The 25,985-nt window shown below is 39.6% G+C and overlaps 1 protein-coding gene across 13 annotated transcripts in view; it reads right to left on the bottom strand.

Moving 5' to 3' along the window:
* The window catches only part of ELMO1 (engulfment and cell motility 1), a 594,311-nt gene that overhangs the window by 381,385 nt on the left and 186,941 nt on the right, over positions 1-25,985 (bottom strand). For 11 of the 13 annotated variants that reach the window (XR_008660142.2, XM_055293399.2, XM_055293401.2 and 8 more), the window contains exons 6-7: positions 24,896-25,065; positions 10,089-10,124 (exon numbers count right to left, since the gene is read on the bottom strand). Coding sequence is in view for 12 of the 13 variants with exons in the window: in XM_055293399.2 (XP_055149374.1) it covers positions 10,089-10,124; positions 24,896-25,065 (206 nt within the window). In the remaining variant the exon portion in view is untranslated. The remainder of the gene's footprint in view (positions 1-10,088; positions 10,125-24,895; positions 25,066-25,985) is intronic. The other 2 variants (XM_063608973.1, XM_063608974.1) reach the window with 1 other exon arrangement.

Raw genomic sequence — 25,985 nt, 5'->3', positions numbered from 1 at the left:
TTAAAAATGGGGATGATGATGATGATGATGGCGGTAGTAGTCACACCTAGCTCAGAGATTTTTGGAGAAACGAAAACAAGCAAACATGCTTAAAGCCCTCCAAATGCTGTGCAGTGAATGGTAAGTAGCGTGTGAGTGTTACTACATTCTCACTATGCAAAGTGTGGTTTTTAAAAGGTGAATGAAGGACAAGATTTTCAAATATTTCACATTGTGTTAAGGATTCTCTGTTCTTAGAACTAGAAAATGAGGCTAGGCGCGGTGGCTCACACCTGTAATCCTAGCACTTTGGGAGGCAGAGGCGGGTGGATCACGAGGTCAGGAGATCGAGACCATCCTGGCTAACAGGGTGAAACCCCATCTCTACTAAAAATACAAAAAATTAGCCGGGCCTGGTGGCAGGCGCCTGTAGTCCCAGCTACTCGGGAGGCTGAGGCAGGAGAATGGCGTGAACCCAGGAGGTGGAGCTTGCAGTGAGCCGAGATTGTGCCACTGCACTCCAGCCTGGGCGACAGAGCGAGACTCCGTCTCAAAAAAAAAAAAAAAAAAAAAAAAAAAAAGAACTAGAAAATGAAAACAAAAACAGCAATGCAAGGAAAGCCAAACCATTTAGACCAGATAGAAAAGCAGCTAATGTCTCTGGCTTTTCAGAGCTGCACAGGGCAACCCCGATCTTACAGGTGCCCCCTAGGTGGCATCAAAGGATCATGCCTCAAAAAGAAATTCCAAACCAGACAACACAAACTTATTTGAAGAAAAGAACAGAACATTAGAAAGACAGGTGGAATAATGGGTTGAAGAGAGTATTGAGAAAGGTTACATAAAAATTCCAGAATGACTCTCTACAGACAATGGATCACAAGAAAATCCAAATATCAGATTGCAAAAGAAAAAAAAAAGAAGAAAAGAAAGTAAAAAGATTGCCTCAGGAAAATAAGAGCCAGGAAATAAAAGCAATTAGTAAGATTTATTAATAGACTGGGTAGGCATTAGTATTACTGTGAAAACATTATTACATAATAACATACAGCATTAGCAGTAAGCAATATTAGCTCATTTATTTTATTTACTTAAAAAGAGGAAAAACAAGAACCAAATGATAACTAATAGTGGACATTTGGTCATACCTAGCATATTAAAAGACCTCAAATGTTAAAAAATTCCCATACACACGCCATGGGAGGACAGCATTCACAGCATCTGTACAAGGCAAAAAACCTGCCTCAGTGACATAAACAGCAGCACAGGCAATGGAACAGGCAATGGCAGAGAAACACACACACTACTGAATCAAACTATTGACCTGGTGCCATGGCTCACGCCTGTAATCCCAGCACTCTGGGAGGCTGAGGCAGGCAGATCACCTGAGGTCAGGAGTTCGAGAGCAGCCTGGCCAACATGGTGAAACCCCGTCTCTACTAAAAATACAAAAATTAGCCGGTCGTGGTGGCGGGCGCCTGTAGTCCCAGCTACTCTACTTGGAAGGCTGAACCCAGGATGTGGGGGCTGCAGTGAGCCAAGATCGTGCCACTGCACTCCAGCCAGGGCAACAGAGTGACTCTTCTCTTGAAGAAAAATAAAACAAATAAACCAACAAACAACAACAAAAAAACTCTTCTCTGCATTCCCATTAACTAGATAGCACTCAGATAAGATCAGGAAACCAGATGACATCAGTCTTCAGTAGCTCCTTTAAAAGCAAAAGATATTTATGTTCTCTAATCTATGAAAGCAATATGACTCTGCTCCCTAGCTACCTGCTCAATAGAACTCTAATCCAAATGATCTTAGTAACATCTGGTACAGTCAATCGTCCCAAAAATACACTCCAGAGCTCTGTCTACAGACTCCTCAGACAGAACAGGCTGCAAGGACTTTGGGGAAAAAAAGCTGGAGAGAAGGAGAAAGAGTATCATTTGGTTTCCAAATCCCCATGCTTGTTTGGGACTCAAGATTTCAAACTCTATGGCTGTTAGGGAGGTGCGGCACCATTTCTGAGACTGCAAATAGAGCTATCTGTGCTTCTCAATATCCATTAGCGGGAATGATTGGTAAGTGAGAGTAAAGCTTTTTCACAGCATACACCAGTCAAGGTATTCAGACGAAGTATAGCTCTCTTGATCTATCTAATAACATGACAGATAGGGAGAGACAGATAGGAATATATAATAGGATCTATTTTATATATTACTAGCATATAATATTTATGTAAAATACACATAGGTATATAATATATATGTATTACATAATATTCCGTATTACATACATATTCTATATATAACATATTCATTAGGACTGGTTGCTGGGTGACATAGTAAGTTCCCATATGGAAGAACTTTTTCCAAATTCAACTTCAACCTCTCAGTTGCAAAGAAAGGACGGCCATGCTAAAATTTTATTACATTCCAAATCAAGGGATTCAATCACCTCTTTCAAGTGAGGTGGCTATAAAAGCTCTTACTGAACCTTGACATAGGTGTTTATTTCCACTCCTAAAGGAGTAATTCAGGCTCCAAACAGGGAAAGCAGAAGGCAAGTTCTACCTCTGAAATCAATGCTGGGTATAGAGAGTCAAGGCTAAAAGAATTACAAACATAAAGCAACCACATGGCACATCCGGGAACATTTTGATTTGTTTGGATTATTTGTATTTTGTAAACTCTTAGGCTAAAGATTGTGCAGTACTGACAGCCACAAATTAAGCCAACTGCAAACTTTACATGCTGGTGGAAAGCCACTGTCACAGCCAACACACCATGTGTGCTGGAATGATTCAAATAAATGTTTCTCATCAACTTAGTAGACACCATCTTCATTCCAACAAAATTCAGCCAATCTCAAAACAAGCATGTAAATTTATGCTACTAATTTTATAAAAGAATAGTGCTTCCAAATGTTTCCATGGAGTGGCAAGCCTGTTAATACAGGCTTTTTTAAATTTTTATTTATTTATTTTTTTGAGACAGAGTCTCACTCTTTTGCCCAGGCTGGAGTGCAGTAGCGTGATCTCAGCTCATTGCAACCTCCACCTCCCAGGTTGAAGCGATTCTCCTGCCTCAGCCTCCCAAGTAGCTGGGATTACAGGTGCACGCCACCACGCCCAGCTAATTTTTGTATTTTTAATAGTGACGGGGTTTCGCCATGTTAGCCAGGCTGGTCTCAAACTCCTGACCTCAGGTGATCCGCCTGCCTCGCCTCCCAAAGTGCTGGGATTACAGGCGTGAAACACCATGCCCGGCCCCAATACAGAATTTGAAAAAAGATGAAAATAAAGGCCACTTTTAAAGCTATAATAAATTGTACTCAATAGATCCTTAATTGTCAAGGTTAATGGCCACAGTTCTGCCCTGCCCTTTGAGTTTTTCCACCTGTTTTCCTCCTTGAGGAAGTAAAATGTATATACATTGAAAGGTATGGATTTATAAGTCATCCTATAGACACACTCCTTACCTTCAAAAAGCATGACTTATGTCAGCAAACATTCTTCTAGCTCCTTCGTTAAAAATTTCAGTGCAGGTTGATTCTGGACTCTATTCTACTACACTGATCTGTTTATCTACCCCCTTATACCAATATCAGACTGTCTTGATAGCTAACCTAATAGGAAGTATTGAAATCAGTCAACGAAACTCTTCAACTTTATTGTTGATCATTTTGGCTATTCTAGGTCCCACACATTACCAGTGGTTTTTAGGATTGATTTGTAATTCTTTTAAAAAATAACTGATATTGCACTGAACCTACAGTTTGAAGATGATATGCTTTGGCTCTGTGTCCCTGCCAAAGGACGTCAGAAGAGAACTGCTATCTAATTAAAATTGTGTCCTCCAACACATGAAATGGTCCATCCCTCCACTTATTTAGGTCTTTATTTCCTCTCATTTATTTATTTTTAGCAAATAAATATATATTGCATGCCTATAAATGAATTTATCCCTAAAAATATTTTTTCCACAAATTATGATTTTGATACTTTGTAAGTGGAAATTTTAAAATGTCATTTTCCAATGGTTGCTGTTAAAATATAAAAATACATTCATTTTTATTTTCTTGACATTGTATCCTGAAACCTTGCTAAATTCAATTATATCTAGCAGTTTCTTTGTAGATTCCTAAGAATTTTCTAAATAGATAATCATGTTTTCTATGAATAGAGGCAGTTTTACATCTTCCTTTCTTATATTATGCTTTTAGTTTCTTTATTAACTTATTGCAATAGCTAAGAAATCCTATACAATGTTGAACAGAATTGCAGAAAGCAAACATATTTGCCTTATTCTCAGTCTGTAGGGTAGAAAACATTCAGTCTTTCAACATTAAGTACGATGGGGTTTTTGTAGATTACTTTATCAAGATGAGGAAGTTCCCTCTATTCTTAGCTTGCTGAGAATTTTTATTATTAATATACATTAGATTTTATGAAATGCTTTCTCTCCATTAAGATGATTTTTCTCTTTAGGCTTTCTCCTTTATTTCATAAAACACTGAGCTGCTTGATTGACTTTCAAATGTTAAACTATTTCTGAGATAAGCTCTTATTGATCACAAGGTATTATCCCTTTAATATACTGCTTGATTGTATTTATTAATTTGCCTCTGCGGATTTTTGCATCTGGTCTTTAATTTTTATTTCCTGTATTGTCTTTGCTAGGTTTTGGTATCAGAGTGATACTGGTATCATAAAATAATGGGAACTGGTCCCTCTCCTCTATTTTCCGAAAGCATGTATTTAGATTTGCTATTTCTTCTACAATATATAATATAGAATTCACCAGTATAACCAGTTATTGTTGTATGAAAGTTTTCGAGAAATGATTTCAATTTTTTTTTCTGAGATGGAGTCTCGCTCTGTTGCCCAGGCTGGAATGCAGTGGCATGATGTTGGCTCACTGAAACCTCCACCTCCTGGGTTCAAGCAATTCTCTGCCTCAGCCTCTCAAGTAGCTGGGATTACGGGTGCCTGCCACCACACATGGATAATTTTTTTGTATTTTTAGTAGAGACAGTGTTTCACCATCTTGGCCAGGCTGGTCTTGAACCCCTGACCTCGTGATCCACCTGCCTCAGCCTCCCAAAGTGCTGGGATTACAGGCATGAGCCACCGTGCCCGGCCAATTTTAATTTTTTTACTAACTATGGGTTTCCAAATTTTCTATTTCATCATGAGTCAGTTTTGACGTGTCAGTTTTAGTCCTCTGTGAAGCAGATGCTGAGATTGAGTTATGAGAACAGAGACTGAGTGGGAGTTTGGGCAATGCCTGCAGAAGATAAAGCAGGCAGAGAGCAGGATTGAGTATGGAAAGCTTTGGGACCATGAAACAGATCTGATGCCTGGGAAGGGAAGGGGAAGAGGAAGCAAATGCAGATCTGAAAATGTCTCAGCCAACTCAGTGGAACACTGCAGAATAAACACTGCCTCTTAGAGGAATCCCATAATGGGTAGAAATGACCAGGCTCTGGTATCCACACCATGTTCAATAACTAAAGGCTGCCTTTGGAGAGTACTGAAAGCTGCTATGAATCTGGAACGTGTGATAACTGAAAACTATCAGCTAATTGCACTCTTCTTGGCTGACTAGCAAGTTCTTCCTGAAAGGAGATCAAAGCCATGCATTTCCATGACTAACACATTTGGTAAATCTGTTTTCCATGGCATTTGTCTATTTCATCCTAAATTTTCTTTTTTTTTTTTTTTTTTTTTTTTGAGACAAGAGTCTCGCTCTGTTGCCCAGGCTGAAGTGCAGTGGCATGATCTTGGCTCACTACAACCTCCACCTCCCTAGCTCAAGCAATCCCCTAACTCAGCCTACCAAGTAGCTGGGACTACAGCCACAAGGTGCCACACCCAGCTAATTTTTGAATTTTGTTGTAGAGATAGGTTTTTTCCATGTTACCAGGGCTGGTCTTGAACTGCTGGGCTGAAGTGATCCACCTGCCTTGGCCTCCCCAAGTGCTAAAACATTAAATTTATTAACATAAAATTATTTGCAATATTCTTTTATTTTATTTCTAATGTCAGTATGATTTGTAGTGATATTCTCTCTTTTATCCCTGGTGTTGATATTTGGATTTCTCTTTTCTTTTTTTTGCTAATAAATATTTGGCTTTAATTTTCTGTATTATTTGCCTCTTTTCTATTTCATTGGTTAGTATTCTTATTATTCTTTTTTTCTACTTAATTCACATTTTTTAAAGCTTCTTAAGTAGAAACTTAGACCATTTATTTTTTTGAAAACCATCCTTCGTTTTCAACATAGATATTTAATGCTACAAATTTCCCACTAAGCACAGCTTCAGCTGCATTCACAAATTTGGGTATGTTGTATTTTCACTACCATTCAGTTAAAATATTTCATAATTTCAACTGAGTTATTCCTTGACTCTTTGATAGTATGAAAGAGTGTTTTCTAATTTCCAAACATCCGAGGCTTTTCGGCTATTTTATTGTTACCAACTTCTAATTTAATTTGCTTGTGATCAAAGAACATAATCTGCGTAATTTTAATCATTTGAAAATTCTGGAGCCTTACTATGGACTATCTTGATGAACATTCCATGTGCATTTGAAAATAATGCATATTTTGCTGTTATTGAGTCTGATGCTTTATAAATGACAAGGCAAGACCTTTGATAGTGTTGATCAAAGCATCTAAATTTTTAGGTGCATACACATTTAAAATACAAACGAGGATTAAATCTTAATGAGGTGACCATTTTTATTACTAATTATCCCTCTTTAACTCTGATAATATATTGCTTTCAAGTCTTATCTTTCCTGATAATAAAACCATTCAGTTTTATTATTATTAGCATTTGCATGGTATATGTTTTTCCATCCTTTTATTTTCAATGTACATGTGCCCTTGTCTTTATAGTACATCTCTTATAAACAGCATAGAGCTGGGCCATGCTTTTTAAAAAATTTCATCTGACAATCTAAACCTTTTCATTGGGCTGCTTAGTCTATTTACATTTAATGTACTGATATGATTAGATTGAAGTCAACCAACTTGTTTACTATTTGTCTCAACTATATTTTACTCTACTTCTCTTTTCTTACCTCCTTTTGATCAAATTTTTTTAGTAGTCTAATTTAATTCCTCCTTTGTGTTTTGGCCCATGCTTCCTTGCACTGTTTTTAGTTGCGACTCTGTGTATTACAATGTGTACCATTAGTATATTAATGTCTACTTAAATGGAAGATTATACACTAGGAAGCTTTCTGTAGTGTAGTTGCTCTTTTTTCTTTCTTTTTTTTTTTTTGAGACGTAGTCTCTCTCTGTCACCCAGGCTGGAGTGCAGTGGCGCGATCTCGGCTCACTGCAAACTCCGCCTCCCGGGTTCACGCCATTCTCCTGACTCAGCCTCCAGAGTAGCTGCGACTACAGGGGCCGGCCACCACGTCCGGCTATTTTTTTGTATTTTTAGTACAGACGGGGTTTCACTGTGTTATCCAGGATGGTCTCGATCTCCTGACCTTGTGATCCACCCGCCTCGGCCTCCCAGCACAGGCGTGAGCCACTGCACCCGGCAGTGTAGTTGCTCTTATACCTCCATCCTTTGTGCTCTCATTGTCATACATATTGCATCTACATATGTCATAAACCCTACCAAACAGTATTATAATTTTTGCTTTATATAGTTACAGGCTTTTAAAGAAATTTAAAGGAAAGTAAAACTATACTTTGTCTTTTTATATTACCCACATATTTACAGTTTCTGTTGTTCTTCATATTTTCCTACAGATCTGAATATCTATCTACTATTATGTCTCTCCAGTGTGAAGAACTTGCTTCATATATCTCCATCATTATTTTCTTCTGTAATTATTTCCTCAAATATTTGCCTTCTCCATTCTTTTTCCTCTCCTTTTGGGACTCCAATTAAATGTATTTCAGATAACTTATTATCTCACAGGTCAAGTACTCATTATTCATTTTATCAACTTTTCAGATTAGGTAACTTATACTGATACATCTTCAAGGCTACTATCTCTTCTGACATCTTCAACTTCATACAGTAAAATTTTCACATTATTGTGCTTTTCAATTTTATAACTGACATCTGGTTATTTTTATGGTTTCAATTTCTCTATTAAGACTCCCCATCTGTCCATTCATTACACTCATACTTTTCTTTAGTTTTTAACATATTTAAAAAGTTTTTTAAAAACCTTCATCTGCTAATTCCAACATCTGGGTCATCTCAGGGCCAGTTTTTACTACCTGTATTTTTTCTTAACTATAGGTCATCTTCTCCTATTTCCTTACATACCTAGTAAATTTTTATTATATACTGGACATTGTGAACAAAACACTGTCAATATTCAGATATCAGTTTTGCTCCTCGGAAGAGTGATGATTTTTGTTCTAGCAGGAAGTAAAAATCTAAACTCTGCAGTGAGTGACAGCTGGCATCTTTGTTCAGATCTTTAAGTTGCTGTTTTTACCATTAATGTGTGCATTTGCACTTCAATGATCAGCAGTGGACTGGGACAGGGTTTATATGTGGATGTGGAGTCTCCTACTCTCTGAGCTTCTCAGTCCCAAACTACATCTCCCTAGTAACTTAATAAGACTGAGGCTTTCTGCCACCCCATGCTGCCTGGATGAGTAGGTGTTCTCAGGGAAAAAGCTTCAAACACATAAATCCCATCAAAGACCCATCTGGTCTCTCAAGGGTTAACTTCCCTCTACCTTCTGCCTGTTTTGGGTTGCTATCCAGTGCCTTCATATAGTTGGTTTTAGATGTTTTGTTTATAATATTTTGTTCGGATTTCATAATTGTTATCTGTGTTAGTCTGATTGTGCTACTCTGCCATTACCAGAACCAGGGCCTTGACTATTCATTTCTGTCCATGATTAATCAATAAAAATCATGAACTACACTATAAACTGTCCAGCATATCTACATACCAAAAGATTAAAACTACTGGCTAATAAATTGTAAAGAAATTATTTTGGCTTCAGGGCCCCAAATTCCTCTATATTCACAAATTCTATTAAGTAGATGGGGAGAAAGTAAGTTTGAATCCCAGCTCCTCCATCTGATTTTAACTTCTGCACCAAGGAAACACCGAGCTTGTATGTTGAATGTAAGTGTGGATTTGGAGTAATGAGTGTAAACATTGAGACAATGCCCAGGATAAAGTCTCATAAAAAGTGGCTTCTACTGCCATTACCATTAAGTGCTTCTGCTGTATTAAATATATCAAAATGAAATTTAAGAAGCTTTACCCTAGAAGCTCAATATTGCTTTCTACCTTATTAGAATTTAATAAACAGAAGAATTCCTGCAACTCATACTTTTCTGTGTGTGAATGATTTGAGACCAGCATAATACTATAGTACATTGAAGGTGATGAGGATTTTCTCTGAGAGCTTACAAAATAAGGTTCACACTTTGAGACGCTGGTCAGTGTTCCTTCTCAAACTGAAATTATCTATTTAATGGCTTGGCACCATGAAAATCTGTTCAGCCTACTTCAAAGAGTTTGTTAGAACCATATTTGCACTCACCCTGTTTAATGGTTACGAAAGAAACTTAGAAGGGAAAACTCTAAGAAAGAAGTTTTCTATCTTCAGACACAATTATACAATTCACTTCATAGATAGGTGATCCAGAACTTTCTCAGACTCAAAGTAAATAATTTTCATTGCATCCTTCAATCCTGGATACTTTTAAAAATGTGAATCCTTTTTCTTTCTAAGCCATTGAAGAAAATCAAAGACTTTTGACTTTGAACATCACACAGGCCACATAAAAGTTAGTTTTGTTTAAAATAATACATAAAATTATGCTTAGCATTGCTCCAGAAGTAGGGTAGCAATCTTTCTGTGGTTACAGCATCAATTGGTGGTTACATAGATAAAATACTCTTTCTACTCCAAAGCAGAAAAAGGGGGGGAAAATACATTTTTGAAGAAGTTGTTTATAAAAGAACATCAAACAGAAAACAAAAATAACAAAAAATCACTTATTCAAAATACTAGATGCATAGTTATGCAATCAGTCAGATGTCAGGGTTCAATTAGGCAGGAACGTAGGAAGGGTTAAATCATCAATATCAATCGATCATATATTCTTACCAAGGCTTCATGATCTTCTGCAATTTCTGGTATCGCCTGCAAAATTTAAAAACAACCATGTGAGGAGCCTACTTAAAAGTAACGATTTTTACATAAAGAACATATCTTGAAGAAAACTCAGGATTAGATTTAGGACAGATTTAACGGCCATGAAGTAAAAGAACTTTATCCATTTCAAGACATCATTCAAAGTAATAAACTGTGTTCTTTAATGATCAGAAACAATCAATCAAAAGATCAGCATTAAACTACTGTCATCAACCAGCTGCATTTGCTTATGAGTAAAGGCATCCAGAACCGTCCATTTAGATCAGAATGGGTCTGTGTTCAATGGAACAGGGGGTACCCATAGGGATAGGAATTGATAAATTTTTAATGAAAAAACATTGAGCCAAAAACCACTAGACTATAAAGAAATATTTTATTATCTTTCTTTGGTAGAATGTCTACTAATTTTACTTTCTCTGTTCTCTCTCAGGTGGCTTCTTCTGTGGGAAGATGCTGCAATCAATCTCTTTGCAATAAGACATTGCACTAGTGTTAAATCCCAAAACTGGAACTCCGGGCCGGTGGCTTAGAATAGGCAAATCTGGCTACAAGAAAGGATAATTATGCTTTTTAAAAAAAACTAGGCTCAAGAATATGAAGAAACAAGTGTTTCTAAAGTGGCCAAACCGGCCAAACCATCTCTCATTCCTCAAGTCTGCCAAATCTCTCTGGCTTTAAGTATGATCTTCCCTCTGTATGAAACATCCATCCCCTCTTTGCCCAACTCGCTAAGTCCTATCCCCAAATTCATCTCATTCTAGGCTCATTCTAGGCTCCTCTAGGAAGTCTCTCTGACTTCTGATTTCTCTTCCTCAGACAGCATAGGTGGTGCCTGCATCGCAGGCCACAGGCCCTGAGGACACATCAGCTATAAGCCTCAGGACATCTCACTGTCCTTCTAGCTGCTTGAGGGCTGGGACTCTGCACTGTGCCAATAGCGTAATGTGAGGCACATCCAGAGTAGGGACTCAATACACGGTTGACAAACGATTTTGCTCTTCAGAAATTTTCACATTCTCAACCACATAAAATGTAACCACTTCAGAAACCCAAATCACCAGGCAAAGACTAAATTTAGTCTCTGGTAAAATTTGTGGGAGGGGGATTAAAAATGTATATAAAGAGATCTTTTTATTCCTCTTCTTCTCCCCCTCCTTTACCTGCCTTTCTTTTAAAACATATTTACTATTTCCCATCTTTCCTTCATCAAAAAGGCATTGGGCAGGGTGAAAGGGTGAAAGGGGGAGAGGGGGAGGCAGGCCTGAGCATAAATTGGCAGCACGCAAGCGACAGAGGCTACTCTCCACTAAAAGGAACCAGGGCTCCTTGGGGGGAAGTGGCTTATGTTAGGGGTGGGGCAAGGAGATCTAGATAATTCTGCAACATCTTGTTGAGCCAGAAAGTAAAGAAATACTCAAAACATAATGAAATACAGGTCAAAAGCACACAGAAGTCAGCTTGAAAGAGCTCCCAGCGGCCACATCAGGGACACGTTGAGCATCAAAATCAGTTAATAGTAGTGATAGATTAAACCCACTGAATAAAACAGGAATGAATGAGTCCGCATTGCTAGAGTGATGTGCCGATGTTGAAACACCAGATCTCTGGGGAAAAACACACAAATCTGCTTGATATTATTTTCCGATTTCCACGGTGTAACGACTCTCACTATGGCCAACTTAAAGAACCAACATGAGATCAATGAATGCAGAGCAGAACAGAGTTGTACAAAAGTGGCTCTCAGGAGCTGGCATGAGCTCCCCACTGGAGATAAACATGTAGGTGAATAAATACATAGGGAAAAAACAGAGCTCTTACTACCAAAGAAAACCAACTAATACATGCAGAAGAAATGATAGTATTAGAAAATTCTCCTTTGGAAATCATCAGAGCAATAATTAATTCAGATAAGAAATGTCAATGCCAAAACTGATGGGTGAAATCGGGGTAATGAGGCTTTACATAGTTTCACTGTGTCTCACTACAAACTTTTCACAAATTAGCTGCTAAAGTGGGGAGAAAGTATTATAGTGGAGACATCTGGAAGATGCTATCTTAATGAAGTAGTCAAAGTTACCACCAGTAATAAAACAAAGAGATACCATGTGCCATCAACAGGACAAAATGGGGAAAAAAAATCACAACCATCTGTTATATTCCAGCCAAAGACATACAATATGGGTCTCCATAAGGAGAAGGGAAATTTTTGTTGTAATGTTTGTTGTGATGAGAGAACACTGGATAAATCTATAAAAAACAAAATTTTGTGTTTCAGTAGAAAACTAAGCGGTGCCTACAACATATGCTTTTGGGCTATCAGATTCTAGTCCTGTTCGCTTTGAGTTATTTTACAACTCTCTGTAAGGTGTAGGTAACTGATGGAGATATAGATAGATAGATAGATACATCTATATCTGTCTATATATATATATCTGCATATATCTATCTATATCTATCTATATATATATCTATATCTATATCTATCTATATCTGTCAATCTATCTATCTATCTATCTATCTATCTATCTATCTATCTATCTCTCCTGTCTGGCAGTGATTTAATTGACTTCCTTTCCACTGGTGGAAAACTAGTTGTGTCTTCATTTGCAATTCATCTCAACATTCCTTTGCTTCATATAAATTTGTGGTCTTTAGACTTTTTCTTTAAAGTTATAACATCTGCCTAGTTTCATCATATCATATGAGTAAAATAAATTATTTTAACACATTTATTTGTATATCTGAAGTCAAAATGTAACATAGAGGGAAACCTCTAAATTAAACATTTTCTTGGGGAATCATAGAATTGCAATTTGAAGCATACACATAGACTGGTAGACTTTGTATGTCTGAGGAACAAAGAAAAGGTTGGGAGTTTTATTAGAAATAGGAATGTTACCTATGGTTTTGAAAGAAAGCTTATAGGCACTAGAATTTTTGAGAGCTGCTAAGCTCTGATTGGTGAGTGACAGTGGTAGGTAAAACCAGTCCTAGAGTCACAGCAGGTCATTTCAGCAGCTACTAGATTAAACTGGTCTTAGGATTACATCAGGCCATCTTAGCAGCTGGACTTGCAGACAATTCAATTCTTGGAGCAGATGCCATGTGCCCATGTGCTTTTTGCCTCAGCTCCTCCACTGTGACTTAGTTGGGTGTGACAAGAATTACCCAATTTGTATAATCAATTTTCACATCTGTATGAGAGTTAGGATTTTACTTTTCCATGAAAATTACCTTTAACAAATTACCCTTTAACAAACCCAAATTAGAGGGTATTCTATAAAATGGCTGACCTATAATTTAAAAACACCAAAGTCATGAAAGAAAAGGAGCAAGTGAAGAACAATTTCAGATCAGAGGGGACTAGGAGGAGACGGGCCACCTGGGTGCAAGGTGCCACCTGGAGCTAGATTCTTTCCATTAAAGGACAGAGCTGGGACAATAGGTGAAACTTAAATGGGGTCTCTGGGAAAAGAGCAAGTGGGGATTTTCTGCTCTGTTCTTGCAAGTTTAAAATGGCTTTGAAATAAAATGTGTGTGTGTGTGTGTGTGTGTGTGTGTATGTAATAAAGCAGTTGCTGTAAACTTTTCAAATAACTTTCTGGCCTGGGGCCTGAGCATGCTTATGGTTTTTATATGAGTTCCACCTCCTCTAGCATCCCTGACCTTGGAGAGCTCTCCCTGACCAGAGCACAGACATAACTCAGTGCTGAGTCACAGTGCTTCTTACTCCTCAAATTTGCATCCTCACTTTGGCTTCAGATTACGCATAGGAGAAGAGAAATTTTTGTTGCAACGTCTGTCTATCACCCTAAGTGGGATTGTGTGTGTGTGTGTGTGTGTGTGTGTGTGTGTCTCAATATACTCATTTTTTTTAGAGAAACGTGACTAGAAGAGAAATTACTCTGGAAAGGTTGATGTTTCACAGTGGCCAGAAATCTCTCACCTCAGCCCAAGGAACAGCATTTTTTTTTTCACCAACAGAAGATAATCTCTTCTTCAAATGGGCTGTGTGACCCTTTCTCATTTCCATTACCAGAGTGAAGGACAAAGATGCACAGAGAAAGCAAAAGGAGTGAGGAGGGGGCAGATCCTGTTTAGGGAATTTTCTGCCACACAATCTCTGACAAAGCCCAAGAAGGTTGGCCTCTTTGGCCTTTGTGATGCAAATTTCTGGCAGAGCCCTCAAGAGCTGTTCCAGTTGGAGCTCCCTGAGCAATGCCGAGTGCACTGCAGGCTCCAAGAAAACAGCAGAAAGCGTTGGGAAGATGTGGCAGCCATCACAGCTGGAGTTGACTGCAGAGACCACAGGAGCAGCTTCTTTCTGGCTGGGTCTGTGGTCTCTGAGGAGGTAAAGTGCAAAACGTGCATGGTGTCAGCTGGCCTTGGCTGCAAGGCAGTGAGTAGATGAATTGCTTTGGCCTGCACTGGACTTTCCAGAACAGCCAAGACTTCTAAGAGACACCAAGTTCTCAGAGGCAATGGCATAAGTTAGAGCTGATCATCTGTGTCCTTGGAGGTTAACAAAGTTTCAAAAAAGAAATTCATCTTTTGTGTGAAGGCAAAATTCCGGAAAAGGTCACACATAATGTAAAACTGTCATATACATCTTTGTGTTATCCTCCATGCACCTCCTCTTATGCCTCACATGCCCAACCCAGTGTGAGGAGTATGGTTCAGCACTCAGTAATATACATTTCGCTGAATCAATAAAACATACAAATCCATCTCAAGTGTGGGTGCTAGGGAACATCAAAGCAAAGTGTATAATTCAAGTTATACCTCAGTTTTCACAACACCCAGAAAATGAAAACACCTCGGTTCAGGCAAGATGAAAAGAATTTGAATAATGAAAGGTTAACATGAGACGGAGGGAACCTGTTTCAAGACTGTTCTTGTATTAATGCAACAATGATGACAATTTTTATATACATGTAATATACATACACACAGCACTAGACTTTTCCATCTGTGTCATATGTGTGACAGAGTGGGGAGGAGACTAATAATTTATACACTTAATGTTTCTTTTTAAGACAATTACCTAAGAACTTTACGTATCACTAAAATAACTATGGGACTCCTTCCAGTGTTCCTAATACAGCCAGATTTTGGAGAAATGACCTCAATGAAACAAATAAAACAGCACTTATAAATTCCCCAGATTAGTGAGAACTCCACAAATACCACTGCTATCTTTCTGAGGAAAAACAGAAAACCAGCGCAGTATTGACCAAGGTATTGGAAATAGACATAATCCTACGAGAATGGTAAAGTATAAATTAGAACATTTCTGCAAGCTATTGGGCTATTCTTATTTTAACGCAGCTGTAAAATGTATATATTCTCTGAGTCAGGAATTTTATTCCAAGAAAATTCATTAAATATCCACAAAAATTTTCCTAAAAGAAAAGCTGATTTAAAAATATTCAGAAAGCCAAGCCCGGTAGCTCACACCTATAATCCCAGCACTTTGGGTGGCCAAGGCAGGAGGATTACTTGAGACCAGTTCAACACCAGCCTGGGCAACACAGAGAGACCTTTGTCTCTATAAAAAGTATTTAAAAATTAGCCAGGTGTGGTGGCACCTGTAGTCCCTACCTACTCAGGAGGCTGAGGCAGGAGGACTGCTTAAGTCCTAGAGGTCAAGGCTGCAGTGAGCTATGATTGTGCCACTGCGCTCCAGCCTGGGCAACAGAGCAAGGCTCTGACTCAAAAAAAAGTAAGATAAAATAAAATAAAAGTTCAGAGAAAAACCCTGAAAACAATATAAATGTCCTACAATAGGGAAATAGTTCACCATACTATGCACATTCTTCAAATTATTGTATTGTATATTAATTGCACATAATAAGCTATAAAGCTGCAAAAATGAAACAGTATGCATGCAACAAAAATGACAGGGGAGAATAATATTTAATCACATGGAAATATTGCTAGGTACAAAAAGCAGGTTATAAAAACATGAGTATTATAATTCTACTTTTATAAAGCCTGTGCATATGTGTGTATCTAAAAAGGATATTCATCAAGATATTAAAAATGGTTGTCTATGGAAACGCACACTACAAATGATTCTTATTTTTTATTTCTGCTTCTTTATATACTTTTCAAATGACATCATAATTTTTCATAAGAAAAGAAAGTTAATTTAAAAAAACTTTCCATCCCAGCACTTTAGAAGGCTGAGGTGGGTGGATCACAAGGTCAGGAGATCAAGACCATCCTGGCTAACACGGTGAAACCCCATCTCTACTAAAAATACAAAAAATTAGCCAGGTGTGGTGGCAGGTGCCAGTAGTACCAGCTACTTGGGAGGCTGAGGCAGGAGAATGGCGTGAACCTGGGAGGCGGAGCTTGCAGTGAGCCAAGATCACACCACTGCACTCCAGCCTGGGTGACAAAGCAAGACTCCGTCTCAAAAAAAAAAAAACCAGAAACTTTCCAAGTTCATCAAAAATACATGAATTTAACTTTTGTTCGCAATTGACTTTCCTGCCCAGGGTGGTGTTACAGCTTACTCATATTCCAGCAGCGTAATTTTCCCATCACATTGCCAAGTGGGAAGGAAACTACAAGTACCCTGCCCTTTCATTCTTGGAAATGTTTCCCCTGTTTTTCTGCCCCTAGTGATGACTGACTAACAGTGGAAGGACACATAAGTAGGCTGTCTCATTGTCTGTGTGCACAGAGGCATGGACAAAGACTGCGGTGTTTTATTAAAACCCAAAGAAGAGCAGTATTTTTTATGACATTGGACTTAGAGTTGTGGACAGAATTTCTTCTTTCAAATAAAATAAAATATATCATTTCTGAGAAACGTTTTGATATCCATCTTTTTGATAATTGTTTCTGGAAACACTGTCCATTCCTCAGTATTCCTTTTGTTGCTCAGGCTGGGGCAACACGTCTCCCCACAGCTGTATTTGCTTCCACACCTATGTTTGAAGCAGAAATTAGGAATGAAATTTCAAAACTCCATCAAGGATAGAACAATTAAACTCAGGTTTTAAACACTGCGCTCATGCTCTGTCAAAATGACACTTCCTCATTGTTCCTCTTTTACTGACTTTGCTCCATGGCCCCACCCAGTACCAGCTGGAGAGAGACCTTTTAAAAGCCCTTCACTTATGAAGATCTCAAAATAATAAGAGCTATTTATGACAAACCCACAGCCAATATCATACTGAATGAGCAAAAGTTGGAAGCATTCCCTTTGAAAACCGGCACAAGACAAGCATGCCCTCTCTCACCACTCCTATTCAACATAGTATTGGAAGTTCTGGCCAGGGCAATCAAGCAAGAGAAAGAAATAAAGCATATTCAAATAGGAAGAGAATAAATCAAATTGTCTCTGTTTGTAGATGACATGACTGTATAATTAGAAAACCCTATCATCTCAGCCTAAAATCTCCTTAAGCTGATAAGCAACTTCAGCAAAGTCTCAGGATACAAAATCAATGTGCAAAAATCACAAGCATTCCTATACACCAATAATAGGCAAACAGAGAACCAAGTCATGAGTGAACTCCCATTCACAATTGCTACAAAGAGAATAAAATACCTAGGAATAGAATTTAAAAGGGATGTGAAGGACCTCTTCAAGGAGAACTACAAACTACTGCTCAAGGAAATAAGAGTGGATGCAAAAAAGGAAAAAACATTCCATGCTCATGGATAGAAAGAATCAATATCATGAAAATGGCCATACTGCCCAAAGTAATTTATAGATTCTATTCTATCCCCATCAAGCTACCATTGACTTTCTTCATAGAATTAGAAAAAACTACTTCAAATTTCATATGGAACCAAAAAAGAGCCCATATAATCAAGACATTCCTAAGGAAAAAGAACAAAGCTGGAGGTATCATGCTACCTAACTTCAAACTATACTACAAGGCTTCAGTAACCAGAACACCATAGTACTGGTACCAAAAGAGATACATAGACCAATGGAACAGAACCAGGCCTCAGAAATAATGCCACACATCTACAGCCATCTGATCTTTGACAAACCTGACAAAAACAAGCAATGGGGAAAGGATTCCCTATTTAATAAATGGTGCTGGGAAAACTGGCTAGCCATATGCAGAAAACTAAAACTGTGCCACTTCCTTACACCTTATACACAAATTAACTCAAGATGGATTAAAGACTTAAACGTAAGACCTAAAACCATAAAAACCCTAGAAGAAAACCTAGAATACCATTCAGGACGTAGGTGTGGGCAAAGGCTTCATGACTAAAACACCAAAAGCAACTGCAACAAAGGCAAAATAGACAAATGGGATCTAATTAAACTAAAGAGCTTCTGCACAGCATAAGAAACTATCATCAGAGTGAACAGGCAACCTACAGAAAGGGAGAAAAATTTTGCAATATAGCCATCTGACAAAGGGCTAATATCCAAAATCTACAAGGAACTTAAACAAATTTACAAGAAAAAAACAACCCTACCAAAAAGTGGGTGAAGGATATGAAGACACACTTCTCAAAGTAAGACATTTATGTGGCCAACAAACATGAAAAAAAGCTCACCATCACTGGTCATTAGAGAAATGCAAATCAAAACCACAATGAGATACCATCTCATGCCAGTTAGAATGGTGATCATTAAAAAGTCAAGTAATAACAGATGCTGAAGAGGATGTGGAGAAATGGGAATGCTTTTACACTGTTGGTGGGAGTGTAAATTAATTCAACCATTGTGGAAGACAGTCTGGCGATTCCTCAAGGATCTAGAAAGAGAAATAACATTTGACCCAGCAATTCCATTACTGGGTATATACCCAAAGGATTATAAATCATTCTACTATAAAGACACATGCACATGTATGTTTATTTCAGCACTGTTCACAATAGCAAAGACTTGGAACCAACCCAAATGTCCATCAATGATAGACTGGATAAAGAAAATGTTGCACATATACACCATGGAATACTATGCAGCCATAAAAAAGGATGAGGTCATGTCCTTTGCAGGGACATGGATGAAGCTGGAAACCATCATTCTCAGCAAACTAACACAAGAGCAGAAACCCAAACACCACATGTTCTCACTCACGAGCAGGAGCTGAACAATGAGAACACATAGACACAGGGCGGGGAACATCCACACACCAGGTCCTGTCAGGGGATGAGAGGCTAGGGTAGGGATAACATTAGGAGAAATACCTAATGCAGACGACAGGTTTTGGGTGCAGCAAACCACCATGGCATGTGTATACCTATGTAGCAAACCTGCACGTTCTGCACATGTATCCAAGAACTTAAGGTATTAAAAAAAAAAAAAAAAAGTCCAGCCTTGGGTAACAAGGAGCAGGCAAGTCATCTCTGAATCTCATTATTCCTAAAAGTAAGGAGAAAAATTCTAGCAACATTTCTTCAACATTTATGAAAATTTCCACGGGTCCTGCTGAGGAAATGACCACCTTCTCCAGCTGGAACCTTGCCCAGGAGTCATGACTAAATGCCTTCCAAATTGCAAGATCTATTTAATTTATGTGGTTTCTATCCCAAAGGTTTCCTGTTAATTAATTGAAGTCTTGCTCTAAGTTTAACAGAGAAGCCAGGATTTCTTATAAGAAAAATGGCTTTCTCTTTTCTTTTTAATCTTAGCAAAAGATCTGAAAAATTTGCTGTTTATTAAATAAGCCACCTCTGAGTGTGAGATGCAGGACCAGCAGAAGGAAGGCAGGAGGCCTTGGAACTCCAGTCCCTCCTTCCTCCATCCCCAAAAATAGCATAACTTTGAACTTACATAAAACAGGAAGGGGGACACCAAAGGTGACCCAGAGAGACATCATTCCTTCCCACAAACATAGTGTGATGGGAAAGTGTAAGAGACAAATGCAAAAGAGAATTCACCCAACACCTGGCCTTAAGCTCTGTTTATCTGTCTGAAACCTGGCTGTATGTATCATACTGGGACGGCTTACTGATTATTATAAATACAGTCACGTGTTGCTTAACAATGGGATACATGCTAAGAAATGCATCATTAGGTGATTTTGTTGTGTGAACATCGTAGAGTGTACTTAGACAAACATGCACGGTATAGCCTATGACACACCTGGGTTATGTGGCACAGCTTATTGCTTCTAGGCTACAAACCAGTACAGCATGTTACTATGCTGAGTAGTGTAGGCAATGGTAACACAATAGCAAATATTTGTGTATCTAAACAGAGAAAAGGTATAGTAAAACTATGGTATGAAAGACTAAAAAATGGCACAGCTGTATAGGACAGCTCCATTATAATCTCATGAGACCACCATTATATTTGTGGTCCATCACTGATAGAAATGTTCCTATGCAGTGCATGACTGTAGTTAAGATATTAATAAGCGTGATACTCCTTTTTTTAAAAAAGGCATTCAGTTGCTTTAGTTCACATAAAGTACATTCAATATTGACATTCTCTCACATAGTATAATATGTGTGCAACATGGAGATAGAATTCAGACCTGCTGTCCCCCATCCTGGGTCTGAGGAATGGTGGATCTTTTGGGCTGTTCTTCAGGTGGAAATGTGTCATAAAGCAAGGCCACAGCACTGAGAAAAAGTAAGAATGTTGACAAGGCACATACATAGCATCAGTTCTTACTCTTTTTCTTTTAAAGCAAAAATGGTTGTGTCCCTTTTATAAGCATTACGGACTGAAGTGTGGCCCCTCATAATTCACATGTTTAAGCCCTAAACCCCAGTACCTCAGAATGGGACAGTATTTGGAGATAAGCCCTTTCAAGAGGTGATTAATTTAAAATGAAGCCATTAGGTGGCCCTAATCCAATCTGACTCTTGTCCTTATAAGAAAAGGAGATTTGAACACAAAAAGAAAAAACAGGGATGTGCACATGAGGACAGAGAGAGAAGGCAGCCATTCACAATCCAGAGCAACCTCAGCAGAAACCAACCCTGCCAACACCTTGATCATGGACTTGCAGCTTCCAGAACTCTGAGGAAAAATAAAGTTTCTGTTGTTTACGCCACTCAGTCTGTGGTATTTTGTTATGGCAGCCCTAGCAAAGTAAAGCAATGAGAAACTGAAAACAAAAGCTCCTAGTAGGCAGTTTCATTGTCAAAGTCTATAACTGCCGGCCTCTGGAGGCGAGGGGCTCCGCCACAGGCCCCTGTTCAGAATGCAGATCACATGGGCCCCTGCTTTGCTGTCTTTACCATGGTAAAGTAACCGTAATTACAATTGCAATTCTAATAATTTCAGAAGTATTTGCACAATATCATTCTGAATGTGCCAGAGCTCAAGCCCTGGATACCTAGGTACTTGTGGCAGAACCAACTCATATCAGCAGGTGACATTACAACTGGCTCTGATGCATTGTCCTTGACATATCAATGGCTGGGACTTAGCTTAATCAATAAACAGGGGTAAACATTTTTACATTTTTATTTAACATGTTAGTGTTGCCGAGGCAGCCTCCCCCCGGCCCCACTCTCCCACCAGAAGCAGTGGGGGGTATGTAGTATAGGCTACCATGTCTGGCAGGTACATGAAGTAATCCAGTGATGAGTGAAGGTGTTTATAACAACTCGTCCTCCTCCTCTGCTCCCCAGAAACAGGCAATAGGATCCTGACACACTCCAGACCAGCTTCCAGCCTGGAGCTCCCCTCACAGACAGGACCCTCTGTATCCATTCCTTTGCCAAGCTCCTTGGATCCTTAAACTTATTCAATTCCCTCTCGCTGATTCAAGCTCCAGTTCCAGCTTACAGTAACCACACTGGATTCTGACAACATCCAGGGTTTACGTTTCCCTGTACCACTCCACGTTGAGGTATGCCCAAACTTTCATAAGCAGAGGTTTCATCATCCTTGAAAAAAATAAATGATACCTGTCTACAGTTGACCCTTTCCCGATCACTCAGGCCTGTTTGTCAGTCTTCTCTGACTTGATGTTCTTCACATTATTCAGTTCTAGGGATTTTATCTACTTGACTGTGAGTTAAGATCCCCAACTCCAAACTCTAAAGAATATCTTGTCTTTGAATGAGGAAAAAAATGTTTTCACTAGTACCAACTGCAGAGGCCAGATGATGCCAAGTGTAGGAGGGAGGGAGGATGGAAGGAGGAGAAGGAGGAAGGAAGGAAGGAAGGAAGGAAGGAAGGAAGGAAGGAAGGAAGGAAGGAAGGAAGGAAGGGAAAAGGGGAGGGAAAAGGGGAGGGAAAAGGGGAGGGAAAAGGGGAGGGAAAAGGGGAGGGAAAAGGGGAGGGAAAAGGGGAGGGAAAAGGGGAGGGGAGGGGAGAGGAGGACAAAGGGAAGGGAGGGAGAGGAGAAGGGAGAAGGAGGGAAGGAAGAAAGGAAGGAAGAAAGGGAGGGAGAGGGGCGGGGGAAGGGAAGGGAAGGGAGAAGGGAGGAAGAAGGGAAGGGAGAAGGGAGGGAGGGAGGGAAAGGAGAGGAAGGGGACAGAAGGGGAGGGGCCCAGAAAGATCTCTAACATGCAGAGTTATCAATTCATTCTCTGTATTACTAGGTACCCTTTAAACAACCCAGTTTTAAACCTCCATTCTCAATGATATTTACTCTTTCATAATAAATGCCTATCCTGACACTGCACATTATTAACTTAGCATATTCATATGCAATTAATTGATTCAGCAATTTCACATGCTTTAAATTGTATGCTCTACTAGTCTCTGCCAATAGCACCTGACCACATGGCAGGGGCAGCCTCCTGCTCATCCTACCGGGCATTCAGCATTCAGTGGTTAAAGGAGTTGCCTCTCCACCAACATAAGAGCTGGCCCCGCCTGGCTCCTCATGCTCCACAGTCACACCAGAGAGAAAGCTCCCCAGCAGGAAGGGACATTCCTTCCTCCCTCATGATGGAACTTCAACTCCCTCAAGGACAGTTCACACTCATCTCCTCTGTGAGGCTCTTTGAGATTTAACGGGTTCCAGCCAGGCGTGGTGGCTCACGCCTGTAATCCCAGCACTTTGGGAGGCAGAGGCAGGTGGATCACTTGAGGTCAGGAGTTTGAGACCAGACTGGCCAACGTGGTGAAACCCCATCTCTACTAAAAATACAAAAATTAGGCCAGGCAGGGTCGCTCACGCCTATAATCCCAACACTTTGGGAAGCCAAGGTGGGCGGATCACGAGGTCAAGATATCGAGACCATCCTGGCTGACATGGTGAAACCCTGTCTCTACTAAAAATACAAAAATTAGCTGGGTGTGGTGTCACACGCCTGTAGTCCCAAGTCCCAGCACTTCTGGGAGGCAGAGGCAGGCAGACCACCTGAGGTCAAGAGTTCAAGACCAGCCTGGCCAACGTGGTGAAACCCCATCTCTACTAAAAATACAAAAATTAGGCTGGACACAGTGGCTCACATCTGTAATCCCAACATCTTGGGAGGCCGAGGTGGGAGGATCACGAGGTCAAGAAATCGAGACCATCTGGCTGACATGGTGAAACCCCGTCTCTACCAAAAACACAAAAATTAGCTGGGTGTGGTGTCACATGCCTGTAGTCCCAGCACTTTGGGAGGCAGAGGAAGGCAGATCATTTGAGGTTAGGAGTTCAAGACCAGCCTGGCCAACATGGTAAAACCCTATCTCTACTAAAAATACAAAAATTAGGCCAGACGTGGTGACTCACGCCTGTAATCCCAACACCTTGGGAGCCCGATGCAGGCAGATCACGAGGTCAAGAGATCGAGACCATCCTGGCTGACATGGTGAAACCCCATCTCTACTAAAAATACAAAAATTAGCTAGGTGTGGTGGCACAAGCTTGGAGTCCCAGCTACTCGAGAGTCTGAGGAAGGAGAATCGCTTGAACCCAGGAGGCAGAGCTTGCAGTGAACCGAGATCGTCCCACCACACTCCAGCCTGTCAACAGAGTGAGACTCCATCTCCCAAAAAAAAAAAACAAAAAAAAAAAACTAGCTGGGTGTGGTGGCACATGCCTGAAATCCCAGCTACTCAGGAGGCTGAGGTGGGAGGATCACTTGAACCCAGGAGGTGGAGGTTGCAGTGAACAGAGATTGCACCACTGCACTCCAGCCTAGGCGACAAAGACTCCATCTCAAATAAAAAAAGAGAGAGAGAGAGAGAGATAATGGGTCCGCCCTCTAGACTCCTGGCTCTCAGGAGGAATTATACACAATAGAAGGAAGGCAAGCTCATATGAAAAAATTTTCCCATGTTCAACTCTTTTGCACGCACACAGAAGGTAGTTAATACATGTTGACTGCATTTAGTTTCAAGTAATTAATGACAAGTATTTAATCATTCAAGTGTTAAGTTTTAAAATTACTTCAGGGATTATATCTTGACCTGGTTTTATACTTGGAAACATAACTTGAACTAGCTTGAGCTGTCAAAGAAAAAAGAAACATAATTAGGTAATCTGATTTTTTAATGGATTAAGGGAGGGAAAATTTTTCTTAGGGATAGGCAATGAATATGAGGGATTAATGTTTTGTCGAGTTGTAATTTCATTGTTGCCAAGGCCCTCTGAGATAATGACATGACATTTTTCCACATAAATCTGAAATTTCCAGCATTTGATGGATTTCTATTTTGTCTCAGATACTAGATGTTGGTGGGCAAAGAATGGCGAACTCCTGAAATTACAAACCCACTGCCTCGCCACTATCTTAAAAACTATTTTTTTCCTGAGTCTAACCAAGGCTCTGGTCTTTAAAACAGAGTTTGCAAGTGTAAGGAATGTAACAATATTCAAAATGCGGAGGCACACAGGACAGCTGTGGAAGTTAGGAAAAAAGACGCTTACTCAGTGCCGCTCTCCACCATCTGCGTGAGGAGAGAGATGCCGTCCAGGTTTATAAACTCCTGGGCAAACGTGACATCCCGGGAGAGGCTGGCCAAGTCCTTCAGGGCTTCCAGCTTGGCGTCCATACTCGAGGACTGGATTCGTTCATGGAGCTGCTGGGCGTTCTGAGCCTTACGGGGCAAAAGCAAAGGGAAGAGTGTTGACAAACGAAACCACAACAGCAAAACAGATTTATGTTTCAATGAGAAACAGGGATACAAAGGCCAAAAGCGCCAAGACTATCTGCATATTACAGAGTGGGCATCTCAAGGACAGGCTTCAAGGCTTCCAACCCAAACACTCCACCTTCAGAGCGAGGTCCGCTCCTGTCACGACAGGAAGCAGTTGCATTCTTCTCAAAGGAGTTGGATTTCCATTTCGAGGAAAAGCAAGAGCAAGAGTACAAGATATTAAAGCCCTAGAAACTGAACAGGATGTGGCAGAAAGGAGGGAGAAAAGGGGAAGTATTTACCCTTTAAGTAAAATTATTATGTAAAAGCAACTGAAAGCTATTTGCTTAGTTAAGCAATTACACAAATTTATACAGCACGCTCACCTGTTCAGTCAATACTCTGAGTGATAACTGCCTACACATGTTCGGGAGCTTCATTAGCCACCCAAATGATCTTTCTAGATTACTGCAAATCTTCCAGCACTCCACAACGATGCTTGTAAATTTCAATTTTCAACATGTTGTTTCACACGCATTGGCTACTTGTGTGAATGTAAACCTAAATAATTAGGAAACCAAATTAACAGCTATGCCTAGAATTGCTTTTAAGGCATTTGCACTTGGCTTCTACATGCAGGACAGAGAAGAATCGAAATATATTAGAGAAGCTGAACTTCTGGGTCATAATTTGTAGTCCAGATGTTTTATTCATCAAGTCAAGGTTTTCATATCTACCTTTCAGTTGAGGCAGGCAGTAAGAAAAACAAAGGAATAAAATGTTCTGCCTGTGTGTTTGCTTAATACAGATAACTAAGTTAACCCAAAATCACTGTAGTTGAAGCACTCTGCCATCATCATATTCTCCTTCTCCGGTACTTG

Source organism: Symphalangus syndactylus, chromosome 9 (assembly GCF_028878055.3).
Source record: "Symphalangus syndactylus isolate Jambi chromosome 9, NHGRI_mSymSyn1-v2.1_pri, whole genome shotgun sequence".
NCBI lineage: Eukaryota > Metazoa > Chordata > Mammalia > Primates > Hylobatidae > Symphalangus > Symphalangus syndactylus.
Note: the sequence above shows the minus strand (reverse complement) of the source record. Positions and strands in the feature narration are given on the sequence as shown.